This window comes from Pararge aegeria, chromosome 13 (assembly GCF_905163445.1).
Source record: "Pararge aegeria chromosome 13, ilParAegt1.1, whole genome shotgun sequence".
Lineage (NCBI taxonomy): Eukaryota > Metazoa > Arthropoda > Insecta > Lepidoptera > Nymphalidae > Pararge > Pararge aegeria.
Genome location: NC_053192.1, coordinates 4068515 through 4081804, shown reverse-complemented (window position 1 = coordinate 4081804; position 13290 = coordinate 4068515). Strand labels below are relative to the sequence as shown.

The following is a 13290-nucleotide window of genomic DNA, read 5'->3' as shown; positions in this document are numbered from 1 at the left end:
GTAAAATGAATGTAAAATTCTTAGTCCGTTGATTGGATAGCTACATGTAAAGTTAAGTTTTTGAAACCTCTCAATGACTTTTTCTCCGCTGCCAAAAAGACGATTGTTGTAAGGAAATACACGAATATCCCTACATACACGAAGATCCCCACCAAATTTGGAGTCTGTAGAAGTTACAGGTTAGAAATAAAAATTTTAGATTTTAACACCCACCCCCGCAATTCCTGTCGGAAGTAGACTTTATTGAAATCCATTTTGAGATGTTCTTTATGTGAATAATAAAAGATTCCTACCATATTTAGAATTTTTAGAAGCTATATTTCGAAATAGAAATTTTTTATTGTTAACACCCACCCCCGCGAACCTTATTGGAGGTGATTCATTGTAAAATCCGCTCGAAGATCATTTTTATATAACATATAGAACACTCTCACTAAATTTGGAGTCTATAGGAGCTATCGCTTGGAAATTGAAAATTTTCATTGTTAACGCCCCCGCAATCTTCTTTGGGGTGGGATATCGTAAAATTTGTTCATAAATCATTTTATATCACTTATAGAAAATTCCTACAAAATTTGGAGCTTGTGGGAGCTTTAGCTGGAAAATTAAAAATATTAATTGTTAATACCCACCCCCGCAACCCCCTGTGGGGTGAGCTATCGTAAAATTAGTTCATAGCCTATTTCTACACCTCTTACAGAAGATTCCTACCAAATTTGAAGTCTATAGAAGCTATAGTTTAAAAACGGGAATTGTTCATTGTTAACGCCCCCGCAATCCCCTTTGGGGAATGAATTTCTTAAAATCTATTCATAGCTGACCTCTAAATAGCAAAAGTAATATTCCTACCAAGTTTCACGTTTCTAAGTCTTATGGTTCCCGAGATTTCGTGGTGAGTGACTATATAGATGGGAATTCTTCGATTATCATCGAAATTTTTAACTTTTTATAGGGCTTTTTTAAAATTTTCTTACATACAAAACTTTCTCCTGACAATTCTGAAGATAAAAAAAAAGCCCAATCCAGCCGTTCTCCACTACCGTGAGTAGATTCTTAGCTGAATGTAAAAAACCATAATCCGTTTAATACACTCTGTTGAAATCCATGAAAAGAAAAGAATCAAGAGAAAATGCTTATCTTTTGTTTTTATTAGCGGGATAAATGTTCATAAAAGTAAAACAGCAATAAAAAAATGAAGGAATGTTGGAATTCAAAAAATAGATAGCCATAAACCATCTAGGAAAAATTTCGCATCGAATGGTGGTAGTTTCATGTCAATACGATCAGTGGTTTAGGCGTGATTGAGCCTCAAACGAAGACCATTTTCATTATATATATATAGAAGATTCAAAGTCAATATCGTAGGTTAATAGGAAGCATCCAGTTGAGTTGGTTTTGAGGAGTTTGTTTATCCGCCCCTAGGATGAATTACGAGTACATCAAAAGTGTTGTTTGTGGCCATAATAAATAAGCAGACAAAACGTCGTAGGTAGACGTCTCAAGTAGTTTATTCATACTCATGCAGTTTCCTTTATCCGCTTTGTATCAGTTCTTATAACATCCGGAGAAAAATAAAGATATAAATTTTTATGTTATGATACAGATTTATCAGGTAAAAATATTATATTTATAACATACCTGCCAGTCCTATTTCAGCCGTTTCAGAGATAATCTTCAGTTACGTAAACGTCGATATCCTTAGAAAATATAAAAACAACTCATTAAAAGATCACAATATTACGTGGGACGGTGCTAGCGTTTATTTATGAAAGTTAATCCGAATCAAGAGTTTTATTTTATCGGAGCTTCTATAATCATTTTTAAAAGCTTTTTCAAGGAAAAAGGATTTCCATAATCCCTTTGTTAAGTTTTTAAGACGATAAAATTATCGCCGTTGCTATGCTAAGGTTGTTGCTTTGATTAGATTTGGTCAGAGTTGCTCGCGTCCGTAGGTTTTACCAAAGATAGGTTGGAACCCTCGTTACCCTACACGTGGCCCCTGGGTGGTGCAAAATGAGCAACAAAAACAAAGGTGGTAGGTTTGGTCCGTGGCTTGAAATACCACCCTGCGAGCAAAGCCGCGCCGCTAAATGATTTGCCATGTGTCACGATTTACTGTGTCATACGACTGGTCGTGTTCCGGAGCGATGCTCGTAGTAGCTAATTGAGGGGAAATGGGTTTGTACAGTTGTGCTGCATTTGATGATAGGTTTTGATCCGTGTTGTCATGGCGCCGGGCGTCTCGATTTGGAGAGCAGCGGGATCCGAAGCACGGTGCACCGCTGGCCGAACGCAGGTAGTAGGGGGCCCAATTAGTAGGTTAGCCACCTATGAAAGGCTGCCCCGCCACCTCGCGAAAAATCCTGGGATGGCCTTCATCGTGCCGGTTGGCGACCGGAGAGAGGTCCCGATGGCGATTCCCAGGGGGGTTCGGGCGTCCCCGCGGTCTCCTGTCGAGTCTACCATCAGCGTCGCGGTGACGAAGGTCATGGTATCTAAAATGCTGCATCTCGTACAACTTCCAATTCCCCTACCTATCCACTACCCCCACATAATAATGAAGCGTAACAGAAAAAGAAGTAAGGTTACACAGCGGCTGCACTACCTCTCATTCACAGTGCACCTCTCTAACATTCGAGGACTGCACTCCAATCTCTACGCGGTTCATCACCATCTTGAGACCTCTAAGCCGCATATGCTTTTCCTTACGGAGACGCAAATAGTCAGTCCTGCAGATGTAGGATACCTGCAGTACCCCGGGTACTCGCTTGAGCACAATTTTAAACCTCGCGCAGGGGTCTGCATGTACGTTCGAGACAACATCTGCTGCCAACGTCTCCGTAATTTGGAGGTACCAAACTTCTCTGTTCTGTGGTGCTTGGTAGATACGGGTTTAGAGCTTACGATTTATGCGTGCGTCTATCGTTCGCATAACGGCGACCAGGAGACCACTCAGCTGTTCAACTATCTCTGCGAAAGGGCAGATACCGTTCAGCGTCGGTATCCGACTGCTAGGCTTGTATTTCTGGGGGATTTTAATGCCCACCACCAAGAGTGGCTATACCCGTACCAGAAAACCGATCATGCTGGGAGAGAGGCGCGCAAATTTGCATTATCGTTAGATCTCTCTCAGCTCGTTCACGTAGCCACGCGGATACCTGATGTTGACGGTCATACACCCAACTGTTTGGACCTTCTGCTAACAACCGACCCAGACAGTTTTTCGGTGTCAGTTTCAGCTCCCTTAGGTACTTCTGACCACTGTCTGGTGAAGTCTGTATCTAACTACTACCCTCCCGCCTCTGATTCCACTGTTAAGAGACGAGTGTGGCGATACAGGTTGGCAGATTGGGATGAGATGCGTCATTTCTTTGCATCCTATCCTTGGCGGCAAATTTGTTTCTCTTCCAAAGACCCTTCGAGCTGTGAGAAAGCTATATCAGGCGTGATACGTCAGGCAATGGAGTTCTTCATACCATTCTCTGACGTATCACTAGCTGGCAAAACTCCCCCGTGGTACGTCGCTGAATGTGCCAGTGCAGAGGCACGAAAACAGTCTGCGTTTGTAGCTTGGGCGGATGCTCGTGCTCATAAGGCTTTGGACGTCAAGGAAAAGAAAAAAGAATTCAATATTGCCGCCAAATCCTACAAGCGGGTCCTCAAAAAGTCTCGCTTCGGCCGCACCAATCGCATTGGACGTAAACTAGCTACTCTTCCCAGTGGTAGTAAAGCTTTCTGGTCACTCGCGAAGTCGGTCGAGGCAAACTTTTGTCGTTCTTCGCTGCCGCCCTTGCAGAAACCTGACGGGTCATTGGCAGTGTCTGCAGCAGAAAAAGCAAATCTCCTTGCATCTCTGTTTGCGGAAAACTCGCGTCTGGATGCTGGAAGTACCCCCCCACCGCGCCTTCTACCGTGCGACTCAGTCATGTCTGAGGTCCATATACACCAGCACGAGGTCTTAAAAACACTTCGCAACCTTGACGTGAGTAAAGCCAGTGGCCCAGATGGTATATCTGCAGTTGTCCTGCGGAACTGTGCTCCTGAGTTGTCTCCTGTGCTGACACGCTTGTTTCGACTCTCTCTAAATTCTGCTCAAGTCCCAAAATCTTGGAAGATTGCGAATGTGCAGCCAGTACCCAAGAAAGGTAGTCGTGCGGACCCGGCCAATTACAGACCTATTGCCATCACGTCCATACTCTGTAAAACTATGGAACATGTACTCAATAACAAGCTCCTCTCATACCTAGAAGGAAACGATCTTATATCAGACCGACAGTATGGTTTCCGTAAGAACCGGTCTACTGGTGATCTTCTAGTGTATGCCACTCATACATGGGGCGAAGCCATTGAGAAACACGGTGAGGCACTTGCTGTCTCTCTGGATATCTCCAAGGCTTTTGATCGGGTCTGGCACGGCGGCCTTCTCAGTAAGCTTTCTGCTTACGGAATACCTGCTGGCCTTTGCAGCTGGATATCTGATTTTTTGAGGGACCGGTCTTTTCGAGTGGTTGTTGATGGCCACTCTTCTGACCTCATGGCTGTCAATGCCGGTGTTCCTCAGGGATCTGTCCTCTCCGCTACTCTCTTTCTGCTGCACATCAACGATCTTTTGAATCCCAATCTTTTTGGGTACGCTGATGACAGCACCGTTACGGAGAGGTACTTGTCCAGCCCTAGGGCCAGTGCTAATGATATCCTTGAGCATAGAGAGTCCTTGGTGGAGCGTATTAACTTGACTCTAAAAGAGGTGTCTGATTGGGGTGACGCCAATTTGGTTAAGTTCAATGCTGCCAAGACGCAGTCGTGTTTATTTTCCGCAAAAAAGAGCCCTTTCACCTTGGCTCCCACTTTCCGGGGTGTATCCGTTCCAATTAGCGACCATATTGAGCTCTTGGGTGTCAACATCTCATCCAATCTCAATTTTGGCAAATGCATCGAGTCCAAAGCCAAAGTGGCAGCTAAAAAACTTGGTATCCTCAATAAGGTTAGGCGGTACTTCACGCCAGGTCAACGCCTCGCACTGTACCAGGCTCAAGTGCGAACCTGCATGGAGTACTGTAGTCACCTGTGGGGTGGCTCTGCCAAGTACCAACTTGAAGCTTTGGATTTGGTGGATCGTCGCGCCAGGAGAATTATAGGCGACAATTCGTTAACGCAGGCGAAACTACATAGTCTCCAGCACCGACGCAATGTTGCCTGTTTATCGGTTTTTTACCGGATATACTTCGGTGAGTGTGCTCAGTAACTTCACAATCTTGTTCCCCCTTCCCCGTTTTACCACAGAACAGCGAGACACCGAGAGCGGTGGCATCCTTATGTGGTTGATATCCCATCAACACGCACGAAACGTTTTTTATCCACGTTTCTGATACGTGCCGCTAAGATGTGGAACGCCCTCCCGGTAACTGTGTTTCCTGCCACGTATAATTTAAGTACCTTCAAGGCTAGAGTGAATAGGCTTTTTCTAGGTAAGCGTGCTCCAACCTAGACCTCATCATTGCTTTCTAACGGGCATGATTGTCGTCAAACGCTGGCCTATCGTTAATAAAAAAAAAAAAAAAAAAAAAAAATTTCTTTATTAACTCGTCACTGTTCCACCATCGTTTCACCCGGCGTGGACGTCACGAGTGGCCAGCGAGTGGATTATGAGTTATCAGTACAGGAGCCATAGTACAAGATTTACTCGCTCGAAAAAGAGGATTCGTTTTTGCACATCAAACTCTGTATCGTCGAAGTAATATAGACCTAATATCACTCGTTTTAAATCGCAAATTCTGTACTGATTCTTTTTTTATAAAAGTTCTGTCAAAACTCCGAGCTGTAGGCAAATTTGAGTTTTAACATTGTAAATAAGATCTATTTTATTTCGATATTCAGGTATTTCCATATTCCAAAACGTCTCACCGATTGCGCGCTAACAAATCTTTCGCTAAGGATACAGATCGGGCATCGGCACAGACTATCACTCCTAGCATTGCGGCCCGGTAATTATATGTTGATGATGATGATTTAGATGATATATAAACGGCATATCAAGGGATCGTTGCAAGAGTTACACAAGTTTAAGAAGTTGTCACTCGCTAGATTGCAAGATTTGTTGCGAGCTCCGAAATCGTCTACGATTAAGTAGGTACCTTTTCTTTTTTAACAGGCTGACCTGTAAGGTCTTACGGATCTGAAACGTGGCCGCTTACTATGATCCTCATAAGAAGGCACTCAGCGGGCGATGGAGAGAGGAGTATCTCTACGCAATCAATTAAATGAGGAGACCAGTAGAAGAACTAACGTTTTCCCTTACTTTCTTCTTCCATAAAGGGTTATCTTAAGGCGATAAAGACGCCTTTACACATTTTATATATTTTTATTTGTTTCGCTCACATCTTGCTTTCTCCGTTAATTTGTGCAATAAACACTTTATCTATCTATCTAAATATGGGTACCGACATAGCTCAACGAATCTCAAAGCGGAATGGTCTAAGAGAACCGATGGACGTTGGGCCCAACAGGTAAACGCAGCGTTGGTCGGCCCCCAACGAGGTGGACAGGCGACATCAAATGAGTCGCTGGGAGACGTTGGAAACAACCGGCCAAGAACTGTTTATTGTGGAACTCCTTAAAAAAGACCTGTCATTCTTACAAAATACCTGTCTAAGCGGTCTCTACATGGCAACGAATTTTTAACATGAAATAAAGTACAAAAGCAGTAAGCTCCAATCAAATAACACTAACAAGTTTTTAAATTTGACTTACAATGTTCTAATGATGCAGTCTTAGATGGTAGTGGTAACTTATCATAACTGCCATACCACGGGTTAGTGGTATGGCAGTTATGATAAGCCGAGACCCCTAATCGGTTAGTACGCGACATTGTACCGGAAAATCTCCTGGCGGCCCGACTTTGTCGATAGAGTCTAGTCGTACCTAATAAGCTGAAGCCACAGAATTAAGAACACACAGAAACCGTGTACACACTTCAGTAGTGTTTCGGAACAGGCGGTTAGTCACTTTATGCCATTAAGCATTTGACAGTAATTATTTGACCACTAATGTTCTAAACGTTTAGCATAAAATTGGGAAAATGGGAAAAGTTTGTGAGCTAGCAAACTTCCCCGTATGTGAGATGAGATGTGCGAGAGCAATTTTCATTGTTTTGACACAATGATGGTGATGTATATTTTTCATTCTTTAGCTAAAGCTTTTCATTAGAGAAAGATCAGCAATTGGAAATTCCAAACTTCCGCCGCCGGTATCGAATCTGCGACTCCTATATTTAAAAGTCCAAAGTGGTCACAACTACGCCACGGAGGTAGTCAAAAACCTATATTAACAAATTTCCGTGTACCTAGACTGTCTAGAACGATATATGAAATGGTATAGTATCGTGAATTTTTTACTCAATTAGATACCGTACACCGTACAGCGTACAATAAAATGCAATTTCATCGTTCGACATATGAGCGAGGGGTGAAGACCCTTATGGATGGCCGGCGGAGATTTATTAAGTGGAAAATATGCGTATTTTAACCGCCTTCAAAACGGAGGAGAATTTTTTCAACGCGATTATTTTGTTTTAACGAATATACGGTCTTATCTTCGTCAAATTTAGTTTGTATAATTCAAATATAATCTTATATTGAAGCGGTGATAGCCCAGTGTGTAGGACTTCGACTTCACCTTCGAGGGGGCGAGTTCGAATCCCGACACACACCTCTTACTTTTTTAAGATATGCGCGTTGTTGGCAATTGAAATATCACTTGCTTCAACGGTGAAGGAAGACATCGTGAGGAAACCTGCATGCCTGAGAGTTCTCCATAATGTTCTCAAACGTGTGCGAAGTCCACCAATCCGCGCTGTGCCAGTGTGGTGGACTACGGCCTTAACAGATAACCCGTGCCCTGTTGTGGGCCGGTAAGATGGTCTGTTGATATGATGATGATGATGATTAAATATAGTCCCTGCGGGCCTGCTGCTGCCACTACCTCGTCTAGTATTTAAGAGGTTCGGCTACGGATTACGAGGTCCGCCAAACAATTATTTGATGAGTTTTTTATCTTATCGGTAAGGTAATGAAAGATCCCCTAGATTGAGTCTACGCAGCTTCTTGTAAAGTATTAGAACATCCACGCTGCTCACATGCGTTTTGAACACATACACATACTTACAGAAACAATGCAGGAATTTACACTTGGTCCCGATACTGTGTAGGAGAGGATCAACAATCCTATACGGAATGGCGGCCTTCAACATTACATGTTATCATAGCGATAATAACTGGGACTTACGCCTTAAGGAATAACCCACTATTTAACGATTTTTAGCACGACCTGGGAATCGAAGCCAGTACCTCGTGATTCATATAGTTCAACATGCTAACTATTAAACCAGCAAAGTAGTTCTGAAGTCATCATCGTCATCATTAATGATCCTTTAACGAAATACTAAAGAACCGCGTCAAACCGATAACCACCGTGTTAGCAGTGGCCTACACAAGGTTTTTGACCAGGGTATGCATAAAGAAGGAAGATGGCATAAAATGGAAAAATCCTTCCCCTTTATGAGTTATACAAAAATTTTAGGACAGGCAGTGCTCTTGTGTATGTATGAAGTGCACGCCACTGCCTGTTAGTGGTTCTATACCTAGAATGAGAAGGGTTTCGTAGTCAAACACGCAGGTCAAGTGCGGATTGGTGGGCTTCACACACCTTTAAGAACTTTATGCAGGTTTCCTTACGATGTTTACCTTCACCGTTAAACCAAGTGATATTTAATTGCTTAAAACACACATAACTTAATTGTATACGTTGTTTTGTTAAACTTTTGTAAAACTTATTTTATGCACTTTTTTGTTGTGCAATAAAAGTATATTCAGTCATTCATAACTTAATTTTTCTCATAAAATTGTATACGCTGTGTTTTTATTTCTGTTTTATATAATTTTTGTGATGTACATTGAAAGTATATACATTCATTCGTTCATTCATAACTTTGATAAATTTAAGATGCGTGGCGGGGTTCGAACTCGGTTCCCGAAAGTGAAGCCGAAATCCTAACTAAGCTATCACCGTTTCAGTTCTTAAGTAAGAGTGGGTATTGTAAATTTATAATATCTAACTAAACTTTCCCATCCCGCCTCACAGACTCTCTGTACAGAGTAAGCCGAAAATCAATAGCTAACGAGGCTCTGAAATCACATTTGACTGGAAATTATTAATGCCTCAATAGGGGCGGCCGTAGCCTTATAATAGGATAGTGAGATTGCCGGCAATGGGTTTTTTAGGGATTACTAACGACCCGCCCCGGCTCTGCACGGGTGCATTGTAAACACTAATGATTGGCAGTTTGAAGAGTTGATTAAAAATATTTTAACTTTGTTTATTTGACTAAAACTTTGACTGCATTCTCACCTGGTGCTAAGTGATGCATCAACACATCATCTTCTATATGGAAGAAGGTTAGCATATAATATAGTTAAGTATACTCAATATATTCGTTTCAATGCAGAGTCGTACCGGAACGCTAAATCGTTTGAACGCACGTTTTTGTCAGTAGGGTAACCAAGATCGAAGCCTCCAGCTAGACCAGACTAGAGAAAACTCAGAATTAATAAATTCTTTAATTGCCTCTGCCGGTGATCATACTTGGGACTTTCCACTTACAAATATAATAAATAAAAATAAATCAATACGTTAATCCGGTGTACATATAAACCCGATTGGGTGTTTGTTGCGCCGTAAGAGATGTATTATTATATTTATTTAAATAAGTATATTATCTTTAATATTTATTTTAATCAAACTTGTTACTGAACAGATTTTATGTAAATTTCTATATTTATATTATTTAGCATTACAAAAATGAGGTATATTCTTATGTAATCAGAAGTAACTTACATTTTAATACACATCAGTAATAAGTCTAGAGCCTGTACTCTACAGTTAAATTCAACGGTTGAACTAATATTATTAGTATTAAGTATTAATTGAACGAGAAGGATGAGTGAAATAATTATTGTGTTAATAAAGCGGAAAATCAGTAGCAGAAGGTATGTTCAATCCTTCTATAAAGGAATTATCAAATTTAAAAAGGATCACTCATATTTTAACTCAACCTGGCTTCAGCATTATACAATTTTTTTTTATAAATAAGTCCAGCTGACCGTGCATATCATGGTATTTCCTTCTTTTGTTTTCTATTAGTTATATATTTGTACGCTCTTTGGCAACTCACAATGAGGATACAAACACTAGCATAAAACAATCTTTAGAACCACAGACTAATATAACGAACTATATGAACTACAACAGACTAAAAACTATTAACATTTGGTATTTTCTCGGTATTTCTAATTTAATCTATGGTTTTCTCATTTTCATTGTCATTTCAAATTTGTCAATTGTCATTTTTCTGAGATTGACTCTGCCGCTAAACAAGTTTCTTTAAATTAATTAAAATTAAATATATCTGCGATAGCATCGCAAAAATGGCATCGTTGGATACTCTAACACCGCATTTGTCCAAAATTAAAATACCGGCGCCCCAGCAGCTGGTTTACAAGGATGAGTGTGTGTATTCTTTTGACAATCCGGTGAGTTGCATTTTGTTTCTAACCTAATCATAAACTATCGTTGTGCCTTGATGGATTTCCAATTATAAACTAACATTCTAGCTTCTAATCCTTCTGTACACGTTCTAATACAGAATCGTCTTAAAAGACTCAAATGCCCTCTCTATGGACCTAGAATAATTACTTCGTTATTTTTTTTTACGCTATATCGCCGCTGGACACTCAAGTTTATTTACCCTAGAAATTCCAACGAATGTATCTACTGTGTCTTAAATCTATACTTATCTATCCTTGAACTCATTTTATATAGAATCATGATTTGAATGAAAAAAATGAAAAACAAAATCGTAGATATTTTGCAACATTACAACCGTTTATTTATTTGTATCCATTTCTTATACTTTTAATGTAGATACTTTTTTTAATGGTAAATCTTTTGGCGGATTGATAAAAAAAAACCTAGACAAAGAAAAGATGATGTGAAATTATAAATTTACGAAATTTGCTTTTATTTGTAATCCAACCCTAACCCTTGCTTACAGAACCCAAAACTCACCATCAGTGCAGAATGGAAAATTAACTATCATAATAATAATAAGGCTTCTGGTTTTTATTTAAAGATCACATCTTTTCTTACCTGCCTTTATACAAAAACAAACTATTTTTTCTTTTTTCTTTAGTCTATAATATGTTTTAAAAATATATATTTTAGGTCTATTGCACAAACTTGTTTTACTTTCTTATTTAATAATATACATATTAAAAAGTAATATTGTTACTAGATTTTTAACAACTAAAAGCATTAAACAGAGAATTCAGTTTAAAATTAAGTAGTTACCACAAAATGTTTTTTTCCAGTTGGGAAAGGTCTCTTTGTTTTGCTTTGGGGCTTTATTATTTGCCATTGTTGTCCAGTAAGGTCTTGATTTAAAGATAGCATCTTCCTTAATAGATTATTTTAGTACAAGATTTGCTTGCTCGTTGTTTTCATATGTAAAACTATACCATCAAAGTATGGTGGACCTAATGTGACACGTTTTGGAAATGTATACGTGCAAACATTCCATCAAGCCAAAGAATTGCAGTAGAATTTGAACTTTTAATCAATACATATACAATCATCTTACTCCAATGTCCAAGTATTTCCATACCCAACAACAGGCTGTAGTAGTATGGTAAGTTTGCTTCAATTTTGGTCCAGATGATAATAATTTACAATAGTTTCAGTACTAATGGAAATTTATATAATTGATGCATACAGAAAATTTAAGACTTGAATGTGCTGTCTATTAGCTGCTACTCTCAGTTCAAAGTGCTCTGAACTTGAATTTTAAGTGAGCTAATTATTTTTTATAGTACTGTCACAAAGCTGCCAATTTGCTTTTATTTCCATACAAAACATAGTTGAGTTTCACATAATCAAAGAAGTAGAGAGTATCTCACAAGAGAGAAGTAGGAGAGGAATATAGAGAGCTCTGAAGTAACAACTGAAGTCTGAAAATAAATTTATTAAATATAGTTAAACGGGTCACCAGGGTCCCATTGTGACCACGATCCATGCAACTGGGTCAAAATATCCACAAATCCAAAAGTATTATGGTGGTATGTACCCGTTTAACTATATTTAAGAAATGTTGATTAACCTAGAAAATCCTAGTAAATCTGAAAATAAAAATTACAATAGTGTGCCATATTATAATTTATTTATAAAAAATCATACTGGAACAACAGCATTTTCTTTGAAATATTTTGTTTGCATAAAGTTCCTTACAGCCTGATACACATTTGCAACAACATTTAACAAAGATGTCCTCAAGCCATGCATTGTGAAAGAACACATAACTAATGATAGAAATGTATCAAACATTACGGGAGTCCAAAACAATACATTATACAATAATTCCCTCGTGACATAGGTCTTAGCATTCAGCCTGTTCACATCCATAGTATGGATTTTGGTCAAAATTATCGTAGAAATCGTAATCGGAACAAAATAGCTTACAATCGCTAACACAAACATGTATACTAACATATTTTTGTTATCTGTTAAACATATTTTCATACATTCGTCATAAACTTTTGGTTGACGCAAAGATTTGGTCAAGTTTGTGTACTGAAAATCCGTTTGATTATTGAAATTTCTCACAATATTTAAAACATTGCTTAAAATCAAATCTAATTGTTTTGACGCGTTGTCAGTATGGTATTCCTTTTCAATCGCTTCTAAATAATCCACTGGTGTTATTAAATTTTTACGTAGTTCCACTGTAATGTTATCAAAATCTGTATGATTATTACATTTGTTACCACTAAAATGTAAGGTAGCCATACAGGAATCATCTAGATTTCTTACCTCACGCATTGACATCTCTCTCACCTCCATAGGATACATAAAAAGTGTCATCAATATTGGGACGATCCATTGCAGTACAATGGTCAGAAAAGAGAAATATTTCTTCCAAAACGTAAAAAGTTTATTCAACTTAAAATCCTTCAAGCTTCTAGAGTTTTCGCCGATTTCTTGTACGATGTCTTGTTTTTCTTTATTCTCGACGTCTCTTAACATTCGATAATGCAAATAATTGTCTATCACCAGTCCAAGAAAGCTGTTGACTAACGACACAACCAAAGGTCCGTAACTCATAAGCAATGTGGAGAAACCGCATTGAAAATGACCCTCATTTATTTTGAGTCCAGCCATTTTCAGTTCCATATCGGCCATGTT

At 39.1% G+C, this 13290-nt stretch overlaps 2 protein-coding genes across 2 annotated transcripts in view; both read left to right on the top strand.

The window, feature by feature from the left end:
• The first annotated feature begins 2227 nt into the window (after window positions 1-2227).
• On the top strand, window positions 2228-5988 carry LOC120628778. Its single transcript, XM_039897396.1, has 2 exons — window positions 2228-3982; window positions 5878-5988. The coding sequence occupies exons 1-2, from the start codon at window positions 2228-2230 to the stop codon at window positions 5986-5988; spliced, it is 1866 nt and encodes a 621-aa protein (XP_039753330.1).
• Window positions 5989-10411: 4423 nt separating this feature from the next.
• Window positions 10412-13290, top strand: part of LOC120628606 (ubiquitin carboxyl-terminal hydrolase 5) — a 28363-nt gene continuing 25484 nt past the window's right edge. Inside the window, exon 1 of the mRNA XM_039897066.1 lies at window positions 10412-10586. Within this exon, the coding sequence (XP_039753000.1) occupies window positions 10482-10586 (105 nt within the window). The 5' untranslated portion in view covers window positions 10412-10481. The remainder of the gene's footprint in view (window positions 10587-13290) is intronic.

Coding starts and splice junctions, on each gene's coding strand:
- LOC120628778 (XM_039897396.1), top strand. CDS start 2,228: ATGGCGCCGGGCGTCTCGATTTGGAGAGCAGCGGGATCCGAAGCACGG. Junction 3,983..5,877: donor AAACACTTCGCAACCTTGAC/GTGAGTAAAGCC, acceptor TTCGATATTCAG/GTATTTCCATATTCCAAAAC.